Source organism: Globicephala melas, chromosome 7 (genome assembly GCF_963455315.2).
Source record: "Globicephala melas chromosome 7, mGloMel1.2, whole genome shotgun sequence".
NCBI classification, from domain to species: domain Eukaryota; kingdom Metazoa; phylum Chordata; class Mammalia; order Artiodactyla; family Delphinidae; genus Globicephala; species Globicephala melas.
The window spans coordinates 55,460,146-55,484,618 of record NC_083320.1 but is presented as its reverse complement, the minus strand read 5'-3'; the positions used below and the strand labels follow the sequence as shown (position 1 = coordinate 55,484,618).

At 40.3% G+C, this 24,473-nt stretch overlaps 2 protein-coding genes across 4 annotated transcripts in view; one reads left to right on the top strand and one right to left on the bottom strand.

The window, feature by feature from the left end:
- Window positions 1–7,941, bottom strand: part of NFE2L2 (NFE2 like bZIP transcription factor 2) — a 183,534-nt gene extending 175,593 nt beyond the window's left edge. Inside the window, exon 1 of one of the 2 annotated variants that reach the window (XM_060302224.2) lies at window positions 7,793–7,941. The gene's annotated coding sequence lies outside the window, so the exon portion shown is untranslated. The remainder of the gene's footprint in view (window positions 1–7,792) is intronic. The other variant, XM_030851115.3, reaches the window with a different exon arrangement.
- A 19-nt stretch (window positions 7,942–7,960) lies between these two features.
- The window catches only part of AGPS (alkylglycerone phosphate synthase), a 139,216-nt gene continuing 122,703 nt past the window's right edge, over window positions 7,961–24,473 (top strand). Inside the window, exon 1 of one of the 2 annotated variants that reach the window (XM_030851100.3) lies at window positions 7,961–8,265. In XM_030851100.3, the coding sequence (XP_030706960.2) occupies window positions 8,012–8,265 (254 nt within the window). In that variant the 5' untranslated portion in view covers window positions 7,961–8,011. Of the gene's footprint in view, window positions 8,266–18,286; window positions 18,351–24,473 lie in introns of those variants that run through there. The other variant, XM_060302222.1, reaches the window with a different exon arrangement.

Sequence of the window (24,473 nt, the reverse complement as noted above, 5' to 3'; positions counted from 1 at the left end):
GAGGAATACATAGGAAAAACACTCTTTGATAAACCACAGCAAGATCTTTTATTTATTTATTTTTGTGGTATGCGGGCCTCTCACCACTGTGGCCTCTCCCGTTGAGGAGCACAAGCTCCGGACGCGCAGGCCCAGCAGCCATGGCCCACGGGCCCAGCCGCTCCGCGGCACGTGGGATACTCCCGGACCTGGGCACGAACCCGCGTCCCCTGCATCGGCAGGTGGACGCCCAACCACTGCGCCACCAGGGAAGCCTGCAAGATCTTTATTGACCCACCTCCTAGAGTAATGAAAATAAAAACAAAAATATACAAATGGGACCTAATGAACTTAAAAGTTTTTGCACAGCAAAGGAAACCATAAACAAGATAAAAAGACAACCCTCAGAATTGGAGGAAATATTTGCAAACAAAGCAATGGACAAAGGATTAATCTGCAATATATATAAACAGCTCATGGAGCTCAATATCAAGAAAAACAACCCAATCAAAAAGGCAGAAGACCTAAATAGACATTTCTCCAAAGAAGACATACAGATGGCCAGGAGGCACATGAAAATATGCTCAACATCACTAGTTATTAGAGAAATGCAAATCAAAACTACAATGAGGTATCACCTCACACTGGTCAGAATGGCCACCATCAAAAAATCTACAAACAGTAAATGCTGGAGAGGGTGTGGAGAAAAGGGAACCCTCCTGCACTGTTGGTGGGAATGTAAATTGATACAGCCACTATGGAGAACAGTATGGAGGTTCCTTAAAAAGCTAAAAATAGAACTACCATATGACCCAGCAGTCCCACTACTGGGCGTATACCCTGAGAAAACCATAATTCAAAATGACACATGTACCCCAATGTTCATTGCAGCACTATTTACAATAGCCAGGACATGGAATCAACCTAAATGTCCAACGACAGATGAATGGATAAAGAAGATGTGGTACATATATACAATGGAGTATTACTCAGGCATAAAAAGGAATGAAATTGGGTCGTTTATAGAGATATGGCTGGACCTAGAGTTTGTCACACAGAGTGAAGTAAGTCAGAAAGAGAAAAATATCGTATATTAATGCATATATGTGGAATCTAGAAAAATGGTACAGATGAACCCATTTTCAGGGCAGGAATAGAGACACAGATGTAGAGAACTGACATGTGGACACGGCGGGGGTGGGGGAGTGGCGGGGAAGGGGAGGGTGGGACGAATTGGGAGATTAGGATTGACATATATACACTACCATGTGTGAAACAGATAGCTAGTGGGAACCTGTTGTATAGCACAGGGAGCTCAGCTCGGTGCTCTGTGGTGACCTACATGGCTGGGATGGGGGTGGGGGTGGAAGGGAGGTCCAAGAGGGAGGGGATATATGTATACATATAGCTGATTCCCTTCACTTATAGCAGAAACTAACAGAACATTGTAAAGCAATTATACTCCAATTAAAAAAAAAAAGATGCATGGGGGGAAAAATAAATGAAAGCTCTTTAGAGGTTCTCAGTTTTTAAGATTATAAAGAAGTCCTACAGATGAAAGAGTTTAAGTTTGCCTAAAAGCAAAAGTTTAAAAGTTTACTGGTTTAGAGTGTTAATTGATAAAGAGCAAATCTTGATTTTATATGTTCTAAAGAAAATAATTATTTTAAAGTAACTTTTGACTTTGGTTTCCAAAGTCCTTGCACATTTATCATTTTGCAGTAAATGTGAGAGGTAGGCAGGCCAGAAATTATTCTTACCTAAAGTACAAAGAAATGAAGAAACAGAGTTTTAGATCACATAGCAAGTGAGTAGCAGAGCAGCAAGAAAACATAAAGTATTTTCAACTCCAGCCCAATAATTTGGCTAATTAATGCAGTTCCTCCTTACCCTACATAGGGTGATTGTGACATCCTGAAATAGAATGGTATTGCAATAGAATGCGTTACCACCTGTAGCCACTTTCACATTAAACATCTTCATTTCTTGAGCTAACTCAGTGCCCTTTACTGGAGCAGACAGCTAAGCACAGTTCAATGCTTTCCGTTCATTCAAAAACATTACTAACTTCTTTTGTAGGAGTTCTTTTTATTTCCTGGCTGCATTGGGTCTTCGTTGCTGCGCGCAGGCTTTCTCTAGTTGCGGGGAGTGGGGCTACTCTTTGTGGTGCGCGGGCTTCTCATTGCCGTGGCTTCTCTTGTTGTGGCCCGTGGGCCCTAGAGCAAAGGCTCAGTAGTTGTGGCGCACGGGCTTAGCTGCTCCATGGCATATGGGATCTTCCTGGACCAGGGATCGAAATCCTGTCCCCTGCATTGGCAGGCGGATTCTTAACCACTGTGCCACCAGGGAAGTCCCTGTAGGAGTTCTTTATGTCTTCATCATTTGCTGGTAGAGCTTCTTTTTACAACTGTGGACAGCTTCTCAGGTATATCTGATAGGCTGACTTCCACTTGAGAATGAATTCCAAAGTAGTGGTCTTTCCAGGATTGTCATGATAATTCCCTGCTCAAGAACTTAACTTCCACCAGATCAAGTGTTTACTCTTCTGCTAAGTTTTCAATGCTCCCCAGATTTGGTCTCACATTTCTTGTTCAACCTTACTTCCTTTCCCTCTAGCATGCATTATCTTATGCAGGAGGGCTGTTATCCTTATACCAGCCTCATTCCCACTTCCATAAGAGCAGTTAGAATTTACTATATTTTTGCTCATTAATCCTTTAATACCCCTGGGAATTAGCTATTACCATCCTAATTTTACAGACAAGGAGCTGAGCCCAAAGATATTAATGTGACAAGCTTAAGACAACACATCTGATCAATGGTGGAGCCAACATTCAAACCCAAGTCTGTCTGGCAATGAGGCTAGTGCTCTTAGCCATTACACCAAATATATTGGTAAGTGAATTAAATTTAAATAGGCTAAATGATCCAAGATTTTGTGCTAATACTTCCTAAAAGAAAACAACTAAATGCTGTTTACAAGAGACACATCCAAAATATATGAATACAAGAAGATTAAAAGTCATAGGATAAGACCACCACTGCCCTGCACACACACATACAAGTTGGTGTAGATAAACTTTAAGACAAAAATCAGTATTAGAAAAAAGAGAGGGATATCTGATAATTATAAAATGTTCAATTAATCAGGAAAATATAATAATTTTGACATATCTGATATATAGCTTCAAAGTACAGAAAACAAAGATTAGCTGTACAAGGAAAAAGATATAAATCCATAATGATAGTGGGAGATCTTAACATACTTCAATAATTGATAAAATAATTAAATAAAATATTAGGATATAAAAGACTTAACAATACAGTCATTAGGTCAAATTTGTATTTGGGGAACACTGCACCCCTAAACAAGAGAGAATACAAATTATTCTTTTCAAATACAAAAGAAAACTATTTGGAACTGAATAATAATGAAAATAATGTTATTGAAACTTGAAGTTAATTGCTTATAGAGAAATTTATAGTCCTAAATGCATATATCAGAAAAGAAACACAACAAAAGGCTGAGAAACCAATGAGCTAAGCATTCATTTCAAAAAATTAGAAAAAAAAAGGGGAAGATAGGAAATGATAAGCAATATTAACAGAAATTAATAAAAAATAAAGCATACATATAATAGGATCAACGAAGTCAAAGGTTGGTCCTTTAAAAAAGTAATAAAATTCCTAAATGCCTGGCAAACTGATTTTAAGAAAAAAGAGAGAGATAGCAAAATAACCAATGTTGGGAATAAAAAAATGGGACATTACCAAAGATCCTATAGACATTAAATGATAATAGAAGATACTACGAAAAACTTTGTCAATAAATTTGAAAATGTAAATGAAGTAGACAATGTGCTAGAAAAACACTGTTAAAAACTGAAACAAGCAGAAACAGAAAATCTGAATAGCATTAAACTACTTAATCTTTTTTTTTTTTGCGGTACGCGGGCCTCTCACTGTTGTGGCCTCTCCCGTTGCGGAGCACAGGCTCCGGATGCGCAGGCTCAGCAGCCATGGCTCATGGGCCCAGCCGCTCCGCAGCATGTGGGATCTTCCCGGACTGGGGCACGAACCCGCGTCCCCTGCATCGGCAGGCGGACTCTCAACCACTGCGCCACCAGGGAAGCCCTACTTAATCTTTTAATGAAAAACTTCCCATAAAGAAAACTTTAGGTTCAGATTGTTTCTTTGGTGAATTCTAGCAAACACTTAAGGAAGAAATAATGATCAATCTTATACAAACTCTTCCTGAGCCTTGAAAACAAAGAATTACTCACTAGCGTGTTTCATGAGGCCAGCAAAACCTGACATGTTTCTATTAGAAGAAGGAAAATAATAGACCAACCTTACTTGTAATCATAGATACAAAATATTAAACAAAATTTTAATACTACTCTATATTCAGTAATACATAAAAAGGCCAATATATCATGATCAGGTTGGGTTTATGCCAGCATTGCAAGGTTGGTTGAACAGTGGAAAACCAATCCATGTAATTTACCATACTAACAGAATAAAAGAGAAAAATCCTATGATCATCTCAACCAGTGCAGAAAAAACATCTGATAAAACTCAATATCCAATCATGATAAAAACTCTCAGCAAACTAGGATTAGAAGGGGAATTCCTTAACCTGTGAAAACGTTTGTTAAAAAACAAAACAAAACAAAAACTCAGCAACCCACTTCAAACAATGGTGAAGTGTTGAGAGATTTCCCTTTGAAATCAGGAACAACATAAAGGTGCCACTACTACTACTTCTCTTCAACACTGTACTGGAGGTCCTAGCCAATTGGCTAAAGCAAGAAAAAGAAGTACAAGGTATAAGGATGGAAAGGAAGAAATCAACTGTTACTATTCACAAATGATATAATTGTATGTAGAAGATCTAAAAGAATATACAGTAGCTAAGCCAGTGTGATACTGGCATAAGGTAGATAAACAGACCAATGGAATAGAATACAGAGCCCAGAAACAGACTAATGCTATATGGACACTTGATTTATGACAAAGGTGGCAATGTATTATAGAACAACATATTTTCAACAAGTGGTGCTGAAACAACTGGATACTCATATCGGAAAAAAAAAAAGAAACCTGATCTCTACACCATAAATAAAAATCAATTCCAGGTAAATTGTAGGTGTAAATGTGAAAGGACAAACTGTAAGGCTTCTAGAAGGTAATACAGGAGATCTATCTTTATTACACATTCACAAACGATGATATCCAAATGGCCAATAAACACACACAAAAAGGCACTTGATCTCATTAGTAACTAGGGAAACACAAATTAAAACCATAACAAGATAATAGTATATAATAGCTGAAACTAAATAGGCTGACAGTAACATGTCAGAACTCTCATATGGGAACTCTCCCATGCTGCTGGAATCAATTTTATACAATCCCTTTGGAAGAGTTTGGCATTTCATTATCTATTAAATACATGCATACTTGATGACCTAGAAATTCCACTCTTAGATGTGTATGTTACAGAAATTCATCTACATGTCCACCTAGAGACATATTCAAGAATGTTTATAGCAACCTTATCCACAGTAGTCCCAAACTGGAAACAACTCCATTAATTTTAAGTAATGAAAGTAATAAGATAAGTAATGAAAGTCAGTGCAATAAAGAAATTTGGTGCATGTTTCAGGAGTTAATTTCACTTTTTTTGTGTGCCTTATATTAGAAGAGATGTTGTAAATACAAATAAAGGCCACTGCATTTAAATTCCACATGTTAGGGGTTCACACTTTGAATCTGTACTTATGGTCTCCTCTCCATGGGGATCTAGGTTATTAAGGGCCAAGTGTTCCAGGACTCAGAAGGAATAAGTTTGCAGAGATGGCCCTCCTGAATGTGATATCACTGAGGTTTTGCCTTTGGTGGGAATCTCAATGGACCACGCTTCATGTGAAACATTTGTTCCTCTTAGGTAGCATGAAACAAGTATCAGGGCACTCTGCTTGGGCTTTGCTCTTGTAAGGAGAGGGGTTAGGAAATCCTTCACCATGGTCACCTACATCACACTTATTCCATCTGATAGTATCACACAGTTTGTTTCCCACATATATGCTAACTCCTAACTAGCTAATTCTACCATGTAGATGAAGCATAGGCTTAAATACTTTTGCATCTCATAGCACATGAGTTAGTTACGTAATAGGCTCTCAACAAGTGTTTTTACTGCCTACATGTGTTTCATTACTGTACACATATTTGAAATATATATAATCAGCAGTTTTTCCACAGCTATAATGGTTTACACCAAAACTGTAATTTTGGATCACATCAAGTTTTCCATCACCCAGGAGAAAAGGCTTTCTGTTATTCTGTTGATATCGGCAAAATTTATAAATTTTGTCTCCTGAGAGTTGGCAAGAAGCATGTTCAACCTCAATATGGAAAAGACTGTGGAAGTCAGTTAACTACATTTACATTTAAGGCATGCAAATAGTATTAGACTGAGCTCTCTGGGAGTCAAGCAAAAATTAATAGATCTGTTTTATTCCAAAAAGATTCTGAGGAAGTTGTTGCTTATACAGCATTTTGGCTAGAAATCTATGAATTTTACATGATTGCAAGCAAATGTGCTAGCTGGTGTTTCAATGTTGTTCTAGAAACATCTAGATAGGGTGTGAGAAGCTCAAAGACTAGAGTTGCTGAACTCTCAGACTTGAGTTTTTTTCCTTAGAGCACTCAGCAATTTACTAGTGCTGCCCCCTTTTTTCACTCCTAGTCTATCTGAAATAGCCAATGGTTTGAAGCAGCAGCTAAACAGGAGTGGGGCTCAGTGATTCTGTAGTTAGACTGGACGTTTAACATTGAACTCTCTTTTAAGATCTGGAGATCAGGCATACAAACCAAGTCCTCTTCACTGTTGCCTGAATTGTCTCAGAACTATTAAATAGTTCTTTTCTATCAGTCAAATAACTCCTGGAATATCTTAACTCTCACAGAGACTGTGTTAGCAAGAAGGTGGCTCTTCAGAAAGGAGGTGACTTCACTGGGCTTAGAATGCTTATGGCAATCCTTTCTCTTGCCATTCCCAAGACTTATCTTTTACACATTATGCAAAAAGGAACTCTACTTCTGATGGCTGAGGTCTGCAAGGCGGCTTATAAAAGTGTATCTAATCAACTGGCTGAAAACGATTGTGGAGCACTGTCCTACTGATATGCCCCTAATTTCACCAAGTGCCACTCTCCAGAAATGAAGTCAATTTGTAGATAAATGAGAAGTCTTAAGAGCAGCTGTAGGGTAATTCTATCTCTAGCAACACAAAACTTTGGCACCATTAGGGAAAGGAAGGGCGCAGCACCCAGTAACCACGGAAAGAGAACCAAGGTTGCAACTTAGCATTAGCATTTACTAGCTGCACGCCCTCGGGCAACTTAGTGTCTCGGAGTCTCAGTTTTTTCATCTGTAAAATGGAGATTGCTTACTTGAGATCTAGCATTAAGCACTGTGCCAGGCACGAAGTAGGCGACGAGAAAATGATAGCTATTTGCTCTAATGGTTATAGGCACGAATCAGTTTTGAGTTAGTTTAGTGACTCCTTAGGAAGGGAGAGCAGAGGTGGAGCAGCAGGAAAGGATGGCGTTGGTTCGCTCGTCAGGTCCCCAGCACCGCCCTTGTCTCCTGCTCCGAGGCGTTTGCTCCCGCAAGCTACTCCAGAGGCTCAGGCCACACTCGAGGAGGCCACCCAGGGCACTAGGACACCTCGGGGACGCTTGCGGTTTGACTCCCGGTCTAGCCCATCCCGGGCCGAACCAACCCCGGGACTGCTCGAACTCACCTGCTTGACAGGTGTCGGAGGTCTGGGGCGTGACCGCGGAGGCGGGCGGGTGCGGTGGGCGGGAGCTGAGACTATGAAGCTCCAGGCGCATGGCACCCGCCGCCCAGTCGCCGCGGTGGCTGCCGGGATGCGCCGCAACGAATGGTCGCGCCGGGCGCAGCTTTGAGTGACCTTTCACCCGCGCCCAGCGGTCCCGGGCGGCGGCACAAGGCGGAAGCCATGGCGGAGGCGGTGGCTGCGGCTGCGGCGGGCGGGACGGGCGCGGACGCGGGCTCCGGTTCTGCAGCGGACAGGGAGCGGGACCGCGCCGGGCGGAGGCTGCGGGTTCTTTCGGGCCATCTGCTGGGCCGGCCCCAGGAGGCTTTGAGTACCAATGAGTGCAAAGCGCGAAGAGCGGCGGCAGCCGCGGCCGCCACGGCGGCGCCCACTGCCACTCCCGCCGCGCAGGAGTCGGGCACCATCCCCAAGAAGCGGTGAGTAGCGGCTCTGTGGAGCGAGCTGCCGGTGAGGGACCAGTCCGGGCCTGTGCTGCGGGAGGGCACCGGCGAGATGGGAAAGGAGGTGACACGGGTGGGTGGAAGGCATTCGGGTTCCAGAAAGTGCGGACCATCTCGTTTTTAAGAGAGCGTGGATGAGACCCTGGACTCTCAGGAAGGGGGACGGATGAAATGGTGGATTTTGGTCACTGTTTGAGAGTAGTAGACCTGAAGAACTCTTATTGGGGAAGGCTTTCAGGGGACCCTTTTTCTTGGATTCATAATGCGAGAAATTCATTCTCTGTATGGAATTAATACTTTGGAAGCCAAGGTCTTGGAATAAATAGAAGGGGTTTTATTGTGATCCTCTAAAAAAATTTAGGTTCGTACCAAATGATGGATCTCTTCTAATTCGCTCAAGCTTCGGTGCGGGGAGAAGTGGTTTCTGGAAGAAGGTGCTGCTGACTGGTTTCTGTGGGGTAGATTTCTGCTTGCTTAGGGACATGGTCTTTGACTTTGAGGGAGGAAATCGAGGGGTGGGTTAGAAGCAATAAACAGCAGACACTAGTTAGTGATTTAGGGTGTGGTGGTAGCTACTGAGCTCTGGTGTAACCAGAAGGTGAAAGATCCTTGTCTGTGGTTGAGGTTGTTTGTAAGACATCTTGACTACGACTTTTTGGCGAAATGTTAAGCTCTGATGGAAGCCACAAGGAAAAGCTATTTTTTGAGTTGTGGTTTTGTCAGCATGGATAAACTTTTAAAGTGGAAAAAAAAGTTGCTAATGTTTAATGTGTACTTTCAGTGTGCCAGAGATTGTGCTAAATCTGTGATTTTTTTACTCCTTTTCAAACTATGAGATAGGTGCAGTTATCTCTCATTTTACAGATGAAAAAATAAACAAGATTTAGAAGCCTGCTGCAGGATTGGCAGGTACACTGTGTGGCAGGTTAGATTTCGAAAGTGCGTCAAGTTGACTTTAGGGCCAAATTCTTGAGCAGTACTGCTTCCAATGAATTCATTCATTAATTCAACATTCATGAGTCCTTCCTTCAATACATGCTCACTGTACTAAGAATAGAGAGATTTTAAAATGCAGTATTTACTCCTAAGGAACTGATAGCCTAGTAAAGAAATGTTATAACACAGTGAGATAAGAAACTTAGCTGATAACCATAGCAAATAGTCACTTAACCCAGATTTGGGTATTTATTTGTTAGGGCAAAGGCTTTCCAGAGTAAGGATTGCCTGAGTAAATCTTGAAGGTTGTATTGGAAGGAGCCTGCCAAAGGAGAAGAGCTTTTTTTTTTTTGGCTGCGTTGGGTCTTTGTTGCTGCGTGTGGGCTTTTCTCTAGTTGTGGCGAGAGGGCTACTCATCGTTGCGGTGCGCGGTCTTCTCATTGCGGTGGCTTCCCTTGTTGCGGAGCACGGGCTCTAGGCACGCGGGCTCAGTAGTTGTGGCGCACGGGCTTAGTTGCTCCGCGATATGTGGGATCTTCCTGTACCAGGGATTGAACCTGTGTCCCCTGCATTGGCAGGCGGATTCTTAACCACTGCACCACCAGGGAAGTCCAGAGAAAAGCATTCTTGGTGGAAAAACTGTGTTCACAGGTAAAGCAGTGAGAGGTTGAATTGCTAAGAGTTAAGTGTTGCAGGAGGAGGTGAGAATGACTTGGGATGAGGGTTGGAGATGTGGTCTTGTTTGCAGGATTTTATGTGGGGTAAAACATAATTACATTTACCTTTTAGAAAGGTCACATTGAGGATTGAGTTGAAGGTTTAAACAGCTGAACATATAGTTTCTGGAAACATAGGTCTGAGTTTGAATTTCTCCTTCACAATTCCAGCTGCATGACTTTGGGCAAGTCACTTAACCTCTCTCAGAGCTTTAGACCCCTCATCTTTGAAAATGAGGACAATAATTCCTGCTTTGCATTGTTGCTGTGAGAATTGGAAAATATAAAGTGATCAAGCGCTTAGTGCAATGCCTGTTTCATAACCCCTCAACAAATGGGAGATGCAGTTTTGATTGAGTCCAGAGACAGGGAGACCATTTAGAAGACTATTATCCTAGTGAGAAATGCTGTGATTCTGAACTAGGGCATAATGTTTGAAAAAGTATTAGGAGGTAAATTTTCCATAACTTGGTTACAGAGTGGTGGGGGAGGAAGGAATTAAGAATTACATCTTGGCCTCTGGCTTCATTTGAAGTTATATTAGCTGTGACTGGATTTAAAGCTTTTAATTTTTCTAATGGCTTAATGTACATTTATGTCCATTCATTTGTGTGCATCTGTGTGATTGTACATTTATATGCAAGTTCACACTCTCAGAGCTAAGTAGGTAGGACAGGTGTTCCTTAAGGCTGGTTTTAGGGGCCTTTGTCTGTAGCATTTGGAGAAAAATAGTAATGTTTGGAAGGCACATTGGGGTAATGGATGAGGCTTTTCATGGCTGAAGGTGACTGGTCTGGGAGGCCTTCTGTGGCTGTTCCATGGACTGAAGTCCCAACTGTATGTAATCTATGCTATCAGTGGCTCTGGTCTTTTATTCAGGATTATGTGTGGCTAGTGGTAAAATTTAATCCTGTACAACTGTTTTAAAGTTTGAATCAAAATATGAGGGAACACAAAAACTTGTATTCGATGGAACATCAGAAGCTTCTTCACAGAGTGATCTACTGCTTAGCTGGGGCTCAGTTTGCCAGCACCAGAGTTGAGCCTAAAGGGAAGGCAAGTGATGGAGCAGGAAGGAGCCAGTGTGTATATCTAGTAAAGTGTTAGTGTGACTATATGTCATTATTTTGGAAGCATTTGGTGATGTGTATTATTCGTATAATTCCTTCTCTTTTATTACCCTGGATGATATCATTGGTTGTAATTCTTTTATCTCATGACTGATTATCATCATGGAATTGGAGGAGTAACTTCTTGAAACTCCATGCTTTTATTCCTCTTACAGAGTAGTCATGCATGTTAATTTACTCAACATTTATAGAGTAGTTGCTTTATGACATACTGTCTTAGGTTCTTAGGTATTGGAGGTAAAGAGATGATAATAGTCCTTGGCCTCAAAGAATTCAGTATAGAAAGGGAGATGCACATGCCAGTACATTTTGAGTAGAGTCAATGTAGATACAGGTATAGATGCAGCACAAAGGAAAGAAAGAGTGATATACTTTGTCTAGGGGGTCAGGGAAAGCTTTCTGAAGACGGTTTAAAAATATGGATGATAGTGTGGTAGGTTGATTGGAAGGTGAGGGGAGTTTGTATTCCAGACAGAAGTTGTAGCATATGGCAAAGCAGGGGGCCGTGAAAGTGCATCTTGTATTTGGGTAACTAAATAATTCAGTATTGGTAGAGGTGGGAGTAAAGTGAAAAGAGGAGGGCATAAGCAGGTCATGGAGGCCTTTGGCCTGTAGTTCATCAGTCCATTCATTCTTTCACTCGTTTATGTGTGAATGTTTGCTTACTATGCAACACATAACTGAACAAAAACTGCCGTTATTGGGCTTCCTTGGTGGCGCAGTGGTTGAGAGTCCACCTGCTGATGCAGGGGACACGGGTTCGTGCCCCGGTCCGGGAAGATCCCACATGGCGCAGAGCGGCTGGGCCCGTGAGCCATGGCCACTGAGCCTGCACGTCCGGAGCCTGTGCTCCGCAACGGGAGAGGCCACAACAGTGAGAGGCCCGCGTACCGCAAAAAAACAAAACAAACAACAACAAAAAAACCCCTGCCATTATGGACTTACATTCTAATTGGAGTGGAGATAGTGAACAGACAAGTAACACAGTATGTCAGATGATGGTAAGTATGATGAATAAAAATGAAGCAATGTAGGAGGATAGATGATGGAGAGCCCTTGAAGGAATTAAGCCAGGAAGGGACATGATCAGATTGGGTTTGGGTTTGAGAGCAGTCACTTTGGCTACAGTGTTCGGAATGGATTGGAGAAGGATGAAGACGGATATAGGAAGATCCGTTCGGGGAGGCTGTTGTAGCAGAACAGGTGAGAAATAATGAAGGATTAAACCAAGATGATGGCAGTGAGAATAGAGAGGAAAGGATGGATTTGCATTTTGGAAGTTAGTGCATTAGGTGATATTTAAAACCTGTTACACTTGTCACATGGTCTCCTATGAGTTGGTTCTAATTACTTCTGTCCAGGAACATATATTCTCATTATTTGAAGTTGCAGAGTAGAGTTTTGAGGATGATGGTTTACTTTTGGACCTCTGTTTTCCTTTAAGTGCATGTTACTCCATGAACAATTTCTTTTTGCTCTTGCTTCTGAATGGAGTTTTAGATTCCTAAAAATCATAATAAATGTCAACTAAATATGTGACATTTTTATGCCTTGGTTTTGGATTTTTTCAGTTTTTTTTGTTTTAAGTTACTGTAATGTTATGAAAAAGAGAAGGAAAAAAGCCCTTGTTCACATCTGTCTCTCCATACTGATAACCACTTCTCCAGTTCTAATTTTGGCTCCAACTTCTTTGTGGTTTGCGTTAGTCAAAACTGTTCTATGGCAGTTTTTACAGAGGTTATAAACTCTTATGTTTCAGATCAAAAGAATATCTGATTAAGAAAGCTATTAATTACTTAATTTACTTGCCCATACTGTTACTTATACACACCATTCTTTAAAAAATAATGTATTATTTAACACCTACCAGAAGCCTTGGTAGATATTTTCCAGAAGGAAAAACCTGAGTTAACCTCTTGTAAATGTTTCCCAGGAGGACATCTGAAGCCTGTAAGACCTAATGCATTTCTGCAACAAGGTTATTTGCACAAGTGACCTGACGTATGATTTAACGTCATTTGGCAAAATTAGAGCTTATTTTAGTAGTTATGCTGAATGAAATACTTAGCCTGCATTGAGTTCCTAGCTAGGAATTCTAGTAATAGTAGTAATAGGAGTTTTAATTTGATTAAGTCCTAATATACCAGGTACTCTGCTGAGGCTTTACGTACATTATCTCATTTAATTTTCAGAGTAGCTCTGAAAAGGAGGTGACACTGTATGTATGTTATGGGTGAGGAAGTAGAGGCTTAGAGTAGTTAACTTGTCTAAAGTCATGCAGTTACGAAATAAAAGAGACAGCATTTCAACTCTGATCTGTCTTCCTCCAGAGGCTGCATTTCTTCCCCTATGCGATATTACTGCACTTGATGTTGTTCTCTAGGGGAAATTACCTACTTGGTTGTCATCAAGCTGTTTTCTTTGTCATCCAAGTTGCAAATCTTTTGTTATTGAATAGATCATGATCATATACAGTGTCATAATTAAGAGAACATTAGTTTATATTGTACTTATTATATAAATTATAAAATGTATGATCCTGTCAAAATGAAATTCATAATATATACAATGGAATATTACTCAGCCATAAAAAGAAACAAAATTGAGTTATTTGTAGTGAGGTGGATGGACCTAGAGTCTGTCATACAGAGTGAAGTAAGTCAGAAAGAGAAAAACAAATACCGTATGCTAACACATATATATGGAATCTAAAAAAAAAAAATGGTTCTGAAGAACCTAGGGGCAGGACAGGAATAAAGATGCAGACATAGAGAATGGACTTGAGGACACAGGGCAGGGGAAGGGTAAGCTGGGACGAAGTGAGAGAGTGGCATGGACATATATACACTACCAAATGTAAAATAGACAGCTAGTGGGGAGCAGCCGCATAGCACAGGGAGATCAGCTTGGTGCTTTATGTCCACCTAGAGGGGTGGGATAGGGAGGGTGGGAGGGAGACGCAAGAGGGAGGAGTTATGGGGATATATGTATATGTATGGCTGATTCACTTTGTTATAAAGCAGAAACTAACACAACATTGTAAAACAATTATACTCCAATAAAGGTGTCTAAAAAAAAAAGAAAGTATTATGCATTGTTTAAAATGATAGACCAACCTGTTTCCTTTTGTGAGTGAATTTTGCCATTTGACTTGTGAGAGAAAATGGTGTCGAGAATAAAAGGGAAAGAGGAGGAGGAGGACTGTGGAAGACGCCAGATCAGAGGAGAAAGGAGGAGAGGAGAAGTAATGGGGGATTTACTGCCTGGGTGTAAATTAACTATCTTTGGACTGTAAATGAATAAGAAACCCTGAAGACTTAATCTCCATATTTGGTATCATACTTCTCTTAGATTGGAAGTATCATTTAGAGATGGACCACATCTTCTGTAAATAGACTTCATTATGTCAGGAAGTTTCTACTATAGAGCCATCTACCTTCTGGTCACTTAATAAAAATATCTACTAATAAATTAAGTGATCTCTTTTTAGGATGCAGAGTAATGGAGTGCTGTTGTAGTCAGATGAGATACTTTATGGAACCGTTTAAAAGCAAGTGCTGGGGCTTCCCTGGTGGTGCAGTGGTTAAGAATTCACCTGCCAATGCAGGGGACTCAGTTTCGATCCCTGGTCCAGGAAGATCCCATATGCCGTGGAGCAACTAAGCCCGTGTGCCACAACTACTGAGCCTGTGCTCTAGAGCCTGTGTGCCACAACTACTGAAGCCTGTGCGCCTAGAGCCTGTGCTCCGCAACAAGAGAAGCCACCACAATGAGAAGCCTGCGCAGTGCAATGAAGAGTATCCCCGGCTCGCCACAACTAGAGAAAGCCTGCGTGCAGCAAGGAAGACCCAACACAGCCAGAAATAATAAATAAATAAATAAATAGCAAGTGCTAAGCAAGTATTACTCCTTTTGGTTTTATTTTCTTATTACTGAAATAAGATACTAATAATAAACTAATCTTCAACAGATTATGTTAATTTCAAATCCAAACCAAATTAAGGTATTCTAAGTAGGGTTTACTCTCTTTATTTGTTGGGCTTTAGGGGTAATATTTAGTTATACCTCTGTCCCACATCTGAGTTCAGAATCAGTTGAGAAGTAAGAGTCAGAATATAGACAGATGGAGTAAAAATGTCAGCTTTATTACCAATAAAGCTGGTTGGAGTATATGGCTTGGATCTGGGCTACCTAATATTTACCCTGAATTAGCTATGCTCAGTCACAGGCAGTGCTGGACCACAGATTTCCTCTGCAAGGGCAGAGTTGGCTCTGGGAAACCTCATACATGGCACTGAGAGTCTAGAGTATAACCTCTCCATAGCCGATAGATTGGAGAGAGAGAAAAACAGCTGACCCCACGTGCTTAGTGCCTCCTCTCAGAAGCCACTAACCAGGTAAGTCACTCTTCCCATGAGAAAGAGTGAATGTGTGAGGGCTGGGGAGAGGCCAGGACTGTTACCTTTCTGAAGTCCCTCCACGTGGGAAACTGGAGGCTGGAGAATGGAGATTTTGCTGGAATGTTTTTGGAGAAATTAAGGGAAAGGGCTGAAAACTTTTTGGTAAATAAACAGTCTTCCACCTTTATCATTTGCATGTATTATCCACGTTGCCTACTGAATATATTATAGTTTCCTTGGTAGGGCAGTTAGCGTCCTCCAGGAGGATCTGTCTAAATCAGCCTTTCCAAGCTGTCTCTTATTTCCTTGATACCTACTGTGTACTCTAGCTACATACCAGAATTATTGCTGTTACCAGAACATGGTCTTCCCTTCCCCTTTTCTTTTTTTGATATGTTAGTGTGTCTCAAAGTATAGTACATATAGCACTGATGGTCCTGAGGTAATTTGGGGTGGTACAAACCTTATTTGGATAGTTATAAATGTTTGTATATATACTTATTTTTGTTAACCTTTATTGAACTCTTACAAATTTATTATAAAAGTAAATGCATAAATCTGAAGTTTACAGCTTACTTTTTTTTTAAATTTTATTTTTGGCTGCATTGGGTCTTCGTTGCTGTGCGTGGGGGCTTTCCCTAGTTGCGGCGAGCGGGGTCTGCTCTTTGTTGTGGTGCATGGGCTTTGCATTGCAGTGGCTTCTCTTGCCGCGGAGCATGGGCTCTAGGTGCGCGGGCTTCAGCAGTTGCAGCACACGGGCTTAGTAGTTGTGGCACGCAGGCCCTAGAGCACGCAGGCTTCAGTAGTTGTGGTGTGTGGGCTCAGTAGTTGTGGTACGCGGGCCCTAGGGTGCACAGGCTTCAGTAGTTGTGGCGTGCGGGCTCAGTAGTTGTGGCTTACAGGCTCTAGAGTGTAGGCTCAGTAGTTGTGGTGCACGGGCTTAGTTGCTCCGTGGCATGTGGAATCTTCTTGGACCAGGAATCGAACCTGTGTCTCCGGCGTTGGCAGGCAGATTCTTAACCACTGTGCCACCAGGGAAGTCCCTTCGCTTAGCTTTCTTAAAAGAAAAACATTAATGTCTGACTTTGATTCTCTTCTCTCAAGCATTCGTATATTTAATTCTAGGTCTTTCTGTAGTTAAAATATGCTTACTCATTAAGGAAGGCTGTTAACATTCTAGGTAACTGCAGTTACTTTTGACAAGGGAGTTTTGCCTCTTGAGTGAGATCATCTTAACACTCACTAAGAAAAATACTGTGTTGTAAATAATATTTGGCCTTGCCAGCATATCTCAAGTTACTAACCAGAGATTTGGGTCAGGATGCTGACCGGATTCTTGTCAGTAACTTTACTGGGACTCTCCAAACTCTATTTATAGTTGCCATGTCAGCCACCTCATAGCACCAAGTGGGGAGCGTTCATGTATTTCAGGACCTTGTAATCAAGTAATACGAATTATTTAATTTTTATATTCACAGTTTGCAACCACAGATTATGTAGTTGGATTTTTCATTTCTTCTAAAGACGTTTGAACTTAATAGGAATCCAGCATCAGGGATATTAAAATGACACCCACTTGAATTCTATTCTGCTGTCAACTCATATTTTATAAATTACTGTCCACTAGAGCTTTCTGTGATGATGGAAATGCTCTGTGGTCTTCACTGTCCAATACGGTAGCCACTAAGCACATGTGGCCATTAAGCACTTGAAATTAAGGGGCCATTAAGCGGCTAGTGTGACTGAGGAGCTGAGTTTTAAATTTTGTATACTTTTAATTAATTTAAATTTAAGTAGGCACATATGGCTAGTGACACTATGTTAGCACAGCTATAGTTTGAAACTTAACTCATTATCTATCTTTTCTTGTTCCCAAATGAAGTTACTGTTCTGAGTTTTCTTATTTCTCTAAATATTAGCACCAGTTCTATAGTCACATCCTTCAGCCCTTACTCTTGAACGTCTTTCCATTTTTTTTTTCTTTTTTCCAACTTTTAAAAATTGAAGGATAATTGACTTAACAATGCTATATTAGTTTCAGGTGTACAACGTAATTATTTGATATTTTTATGCATTACAAAATGATCACCATGTTAAGTCTACTTATCATCTGTTACCATACAAAATTATTACAATATTACTGACTTATAATCCTTAATTGTACATTACATCTCCATAACTTAATTTTTTTTAATAACTGGAAGTTTGTATTTCTTAATCTCCCTCACCTATTTCACTCATCCCCCGCAACCCCCTTCCCTCTGGCAACCACTATCAGTTTGTTCTCTGTATTAATGAGTCTCATTTTTTAAATTTTATGTTTGTCGTTTGTTTTTTAGATTCTACATATAAGTGAAATCATGCAGTATTTGTCTTTCTCAGTCTGACTTATTTCACTTAGCATAATACCCTTTAGGTCCATCCATGTCGTCACAAATGGCAAGATTTCATTCTTTTTTATGGCAAGTAATATTCCATTGTGTGTGTGCCATATATTTTCCTTATCTGTTCACCTATTGATAGACACTTAGGTTGCTTCCATATCTTGGCTTTTGTAAATAATGCTGCAATGAACATAGGGGTGCATATATCTTGGATCATATGGTGGTTCAATTTTTAGTTTTTTGAGGAACCTCCATACTGCTTTCCATAGTGCTGCCCAATTTACATTCCCATCAACAATGCACAAGGGTTCCCTTTTCTCTGCATCCTCACCAGCGCTTGTTCATTGTCCTTTTGATAATAACCATTCTGACAGTTGTGATGTGATAACTCATTGTAGTTTTGATTTGCATTTCCCTCATGATTTGTGATATTGAGCATCTTTTTATGTGTCTGTTGGACATCTGTATGTTTTCTTTGGAAAAATATCTATTCAGGTTCTCTGCCAGTTTTTAAATTGGGTTGTTTGGGGCTTTTTGATGTTGAATTGTGAATTCTTTGTGTAGTTTGGATGTTGACCCTTATTGGATATATTGTTTGCAGATATTTTCTCCCGTTCAGTAGGCAGTTGTTGATAGTTCTTTCACTGTGCAAAAGCTTTTTAGCTTGATGTAGTCTCATTTGTTTATTTTTGCTTGTTTCTCTCGCCTGAGGAGACATATCCAAAAAAGTATTAAGACTGTTGTCAAAGAGTGTACTGCCTGTTTTTTTCTAGGAGTTTCATAGTTTGAGGTCTTAAATTTAAGTCTTTAACCCTTTTTGAATTTATTTTTGTATGTGGTGTGAGAATATAGTCCAGGCAGATTCTTTTGCAAGTTGCTATTCAGTTTTTCCAGCACTATTTATTGAAGGGACTGTTTTTTCTCGCCTCCTCTGTCATAGATTAATTGAACATATAAGTGTGGGTTCATCTCTGGGCTCTCTGTTCTGTTTCGTTGATCCATGTGTATGTTTTGGTACCAGTACCATACTGTTTTGATTACTGCAGTTTGAAATCAAGGAGTGTAATATCTCTGGCTGTGTTCTTTCTCAAGTAGAGAAAGGTGCTTTTGGCTATTTGGGGTCTTTTGTGTTTCCATACAAATTTTAGAATTATTTGTTTTAGTGTGAAAAATGCAATTGGTATTTTGATAGGGATTGCATTGAATCTGTATATTGCATTGGGTAGTGTGATTGTTTTAACAATATTACTTCTTTCAATCCATGAGCACAGTGTATCTTTCCATTTGTTTGAGTCATCTTCAGTTTCTTTCATCATTGTATTATAGTTTTAAAGTACAAGTCTGTTACCCCTTTTGTTAGGTTTATTCCTAGGTATTTATTCTTTTTAAAAATTAATTAATTTATATTTATTTAATTTTTTGGTTGTGTTGGGTGTTCGTTTGTGTGCGAGGACTTTCTTTAGTTGTGGCAAGCGGGGGCCACTCTTCATCGCGGTGCACGGGCCTCTCACTATCGCGGCCTCTCTTGTTGCGGAGCACAGGCTCTAGATGCGCAGGCTCAGTAGTTGTGGCTCATGGGCCTAGTTGCTCTGCAGCATGTGGGATCTTCCCAGACCAGGGCTCGAACCCGTGTCCCCTGCATTGGCAGGCAGGTTCTCAACCACTGCGCCACAAGGGAAGCCCTATTTATTCTTTTTGACGTAGTTTTAAATGGGTTTGTTTTCTTAATTTCTCTGATAGTTCGTTATTAGTGTATAGAAGTGCAACATATTTCTGTATATTAATTTTGTATCCTGAAACTTTTCAGAATTTATTGATGATTTCTAGTAGTTTTTTGGTGGCATCTGTAGGATTTTCTATATGTAGTATCGTGTTATCTGTAAACAGTGACAGTTTTACTTCTTCCTTTCCAATTTGGATTCTTTTTCTTGCCTGATTGCTGTGGCTAATACTTCCAATACTGTGTTGAATAAAAGTGGTGAGAGTGGGCATCCTTGTCCTGTTCCTGATCTTAGAGGAACGCTTTCAGCTTTTCATCATTGAGTATGATGTTGGCTGTGGGTTTGTCATTTGTGGCGTTTATTATGTTGAGGTATGTTCCCTCTATACCCACTTTTTGAGAATTTTTCATCATAAATGGATGTTGAATTTTATCAGTAGTTTTTTGTGAATCTATTGAGATGATTGTGTGATTTTTTATTCTTCAGTTTGTTAGTGTGGTGTATGTGGAAAATCAACTATCCTTGTGTCCCTGGGATAAATCCTTCTTGATCATGCTGTGTGATCCTTTTAATGTATTAATATATTTGGTTTGCTAATATTTTGTTGAGGATTTTTGCATCTATGTTCATCAGTGATATTGGCCTGTAATTTTTGTTTGTTTGTTTGTGGTGTCTTTGTGTGTTTTTGGTGTCAGGGTGATTTTGGCCTTGTAGAATGAGTTCAGAAGTGTTCCTTCCTCTTCAATTTTTTGGAATAGCTTCAGAAGGATAGGTATTACTATTCTTTAAATTTTGGGTAGAATTCACCTGTGAAGCTGTCTGGTCTTGGACTTATTGTTTGTTGGGAGATTTTGTTTTGTTTTGTTTTAGCTACTGGTTCAATTTCATTACTAGTAACCAGTCTGTTCATATTTTCTATTTCTTCCTTAGTCAGTCCTGGGAGATTGTGTTTCTAGAAGTTTATCTGTTTCTTCTAGGTTGGTCAATTTGTTGGTGTATAGTTGTTTGTAGTAAACTCTTTTTATCCTTTGTATTTCTATGGTATTGATTGTAACCTCTTCTTTTTCATTTCTGATTTTATTTAATTGGGCCCTCTCTCTCTTTTTTTTTTCCTTGAGTCTGGCTAAAGGTTTATCAATTTTATCTTTTCAGAGAACCGGCTCTTAGTTTTATTGTTCTTTTCTATTGCTTTTTACTCTATTTCATTTATTTCCACTCTGATCTTTATTATTTCTTTTGTTCTACTAACTTTGGGTTTTGTTCTTTTTCTGGCTCCTTTAGATGTAAGGTTAGATTGTTTATTTGAGACTTTTCCTGTTTCCTGAGGTAAGCATGTATTGCTATAAATTTCCCTCTTAGAAATACTTTTGCTGCATTCCATAGATTTTGGATCATTGTGTTTCCATTTTCACTTATCTCCAGGTATTTTTTGATTTTCTCTTTGAGTTCTTCAGTGACTCATTGATTGTTTGGTAGCATGTTGTTTATACTCCACGTTTGTGTTTTTTGCAGTTACTTTCTTGTAGCTGCTTTCTAGTCTCATAACATTGTGGTTAGAAAAGATGCTTCATATGATTTCAATATTCTTAAATTTATTGAGACCTGTTTTGTGGCCTGGCATGTGATCTATCCTGGAAAATGTTCTGTGTGCACTTGAAAAGAATCTGTATTCTGCTGTTTTGGATGGAATGTTCTGTATAGGTATTAATTCAGTCTGGTCTAATGTGTTGTTTAAGACCAGTGTTTCCTTATTGATTGTCTGGATGATCTGTCCATTGATGTAAGTGAGGTGTTAAAGTCACCCACTGTTACTGTGTTGCTGTCAATTTCTCCTTTTATGTCTATTAATATTTGTTTTATGTCTTTAGGTGCTCCTATGTTGGGTGTATGTATATATATTTACAATTGTTATTTTTTTGGTTGGATCGATCCCTTTATCATTATGTAATATCCTTCTTTCTCTCTTTTTGTTTTAAAGTCTATTTTGTCTGTTGTAAGTATTGCTACCCTGGCTTTCTTTTCATATTCATTTGCATGGAATGCCTTTTTCATACCCTCACTTTCAGTCTGTGTGTGTCTTTAGATCTGAAGTGAGCCTCTTGTAGGCAGCATATATATGGGTCTTGGCTTTTTTTCTACTCAGCCATTCTATATCTTTTGAATGGAGTATTTAAAGTAATTATTGATAGGTATGTACTTGTTGCCATTTTGTTCATTGTTTTGGGGGTGTTTTTGGTGGTTCTTTTTCTGTTTTTTTGTTTCTTCTTTTGCTCTTCTCCCTTGTGATCTGATGATTATCTTTAGTGTTATTTTGCATTCCTATCTCTTTTTTGTGTGTGTATCTATTAAAGAGTTTTGGTTTGTGGTAACCGTGAGGTTTATATATAGCAATCATATATACTTGGTTATTTTAAGTTGTTGATCCCTTAAGTTCAAATGCATTTTAACAATCCTGCGTTTTTACACCCTCCCCCGTGTTCACTATTTGTGACATCATATTTTACATTCTTTTGTGGATGCACGCTTATTGTGGATACAGATGATTTTTCCTACTTTTGTCTTTTAACCTTCCTACTAGCTTTATAAGCAGTTGATCCATTACCTTTACTGTATATTTTGCCTGTGCCAATGAGATTTTTCCTTTTGTTCTTTTCTTTTTAATAAATTTATTTATTTATTTTTGGCTGTGTTGGGTCTTCGTTGCACGCTGGCTTTCTCTAGTTGTGGAGGGTGGGGGCTACTCTTTGTTGTGGTGTGCAGGCTTCTCATCGCAGTGGCTTCTCTTGTCGCAGAGTATGGGAACTAGGTGTGCGGGCTTCAGTAGTTGCATCACGCGGGCTCAGTAGTTGTGGCTTGTGGGCTCTAGTGCGCAGGCTTAGTAGTTGTGGCACACAGGCTTAGTTGGTCCGCAGCATGTGGTATCTTCTTGGACCAGGGCTTGAACCCGTGTCCCCTGCATTGGCAGTTGGATTCTTAACCACTGTGCCGCTAGGGAAGCCCCTCCTTTTGTACTTTTAGTATTTATTTTTCTTCTTTTTTTCATTTTTTTTTTCTGGCTATGCTGTGTGGCATGTAGGATCTTAGTTCCCCAACTAGGGATTGAACCCATACCCCCTGCAGTGGAAGCACAGAGTCTTAACCACTGCACCACCAGGGACGTCCCAGTACTTTTCATATTTCTAGTTGTGGCCTTTCATTTTCTGCTTAGAGAAGTCCCTTTAACATTTCTTATAAAGGGGTTTCATGGTGCTGAACTCCTTTAGCTTTTGCTTGTTAGTAAAGTTTTTAGTCTCTCCTTCAAATCTGAATGAAATCCTTCCCAGGGAGGTATTCTTGGTCTAGGTTTTTCCCTTTTATTTCTTTAAATATATTGTGCCACTTCCTTCTGGCCTGCAGAGTTTCTGTTGAAAAGTCAGCTGATAGCTTTATGGGAGTTCCCTTGTCAGTAATTTGTTGCTTTCCCCTAGCTGTTTTTAATATTCTCTCTTTATCTTTAATTTTTGCCATTTTAATTACAGTGTGTCTTGGTGTAGTCCTCTTTGGGTTGCTCCTGTTTGGGACTATCTGTGCTTCCTGAACCTGAATGTTTGTTTCCTTTCCCAGATTAGGGAAGTTTTCAGCTATTATGTCTTCAACTATGTTCTCTGCCCCTTTCTCTCTTCTGGGACACCTATAATGAGATGTTAGCACACTTGACGTTCTAGAGGTCTCTTAAACTATACTCATTTTTTAAAAAATTATTTTTTCTTTTTTCTATTAAGCTTAGGTGATTTCCACTGCTCTGTTTTCCAGTTTGCTGATCTGTTCCTCTGTATCATGTAGTCTGCTGTGGATTTGAGTGTATTTTAAGATCTTGGTTATTGTATTCTTCATCTCCGGTTCTTTATGTTTTCCATCTCTTTGTTAAACTTTTCACTGTGTTCATCCATTCTTCTCCTGAGTTCTTTGAGCATATATATGATCATTACCTTGGACTCTACTGGGGAGATTGCTTATTTCCACTTTGCTTAGTTCTTCTTTTGGGGTTTTGATTTGTTCCTTTGTTTGGAACATATTCCCTGTTTCCTTTATCTGCCTCATTCCTGGTGTGTCTGGCTCTGTGGCCTGGGGAATCCTGGGGCTGGTGCTTGTCCACTGTGGGCGGGTCTGGACCTGGTCTGGTGGTGGTAGTGGCCGGTTCCCTGGGCAGCTGACTGTGGGGCTGGGGGGGTCTTGGGTGCCTGCCCACTGGTGGGCGAATAAGCCCCAAGTGCTAATATGCTAGAGGGAGGACTCCAGAATGGCACTTTCCCGTACTTTGTTTTCATACTGTAGAATGAGCTCCCCAAAATGTCTGCACCAGTATCTGTCCCCAGGGGGAGTCCCAGTTGCCTCCTGCCTCTCCCGGGAGACTTGCCAAGATCAGCAAGCGGGTCTGACCCAGGCTCCTTTCAAATTACTGCCTGTGTGCTGGGACTAAGAGTGTGTGAGATTTTGCACGCACCCTTTGAGAGTGGAGTCTCTGTTTCCTCCAGCTCTCCCATACGCAGGCCCCACTGGCTTTCAATGCCAGCCATTCTGGGGCCTCATCTTCCCAGTGCAGGACCCCAGGCTAGGAAGTCCGGTGTGGGCCTCAAACCCCTCACTCCTTGGGGAGAACTTCTCCATGGATTCCGTTATCGTTCTGTTTGTGGGTTGCCTATCTGAGGATGTGGGTTTTGAGTGTACCATGTCTCTGCCTCTTCTACCAATCATGTGGTTCCTTCTTTATATCTTTAGTTGTGGAAAACCTTTTCTGCATCTTCAGGTGATTCTCATAGATCATCGCTCTGTAAATAGTTATAATCTTGGTGTGCCTGTGGGCGGAGGCGAGCCCAGCGTCTTCCTACTCTGCCATCTTGGCCATGCCCCTCTTTTC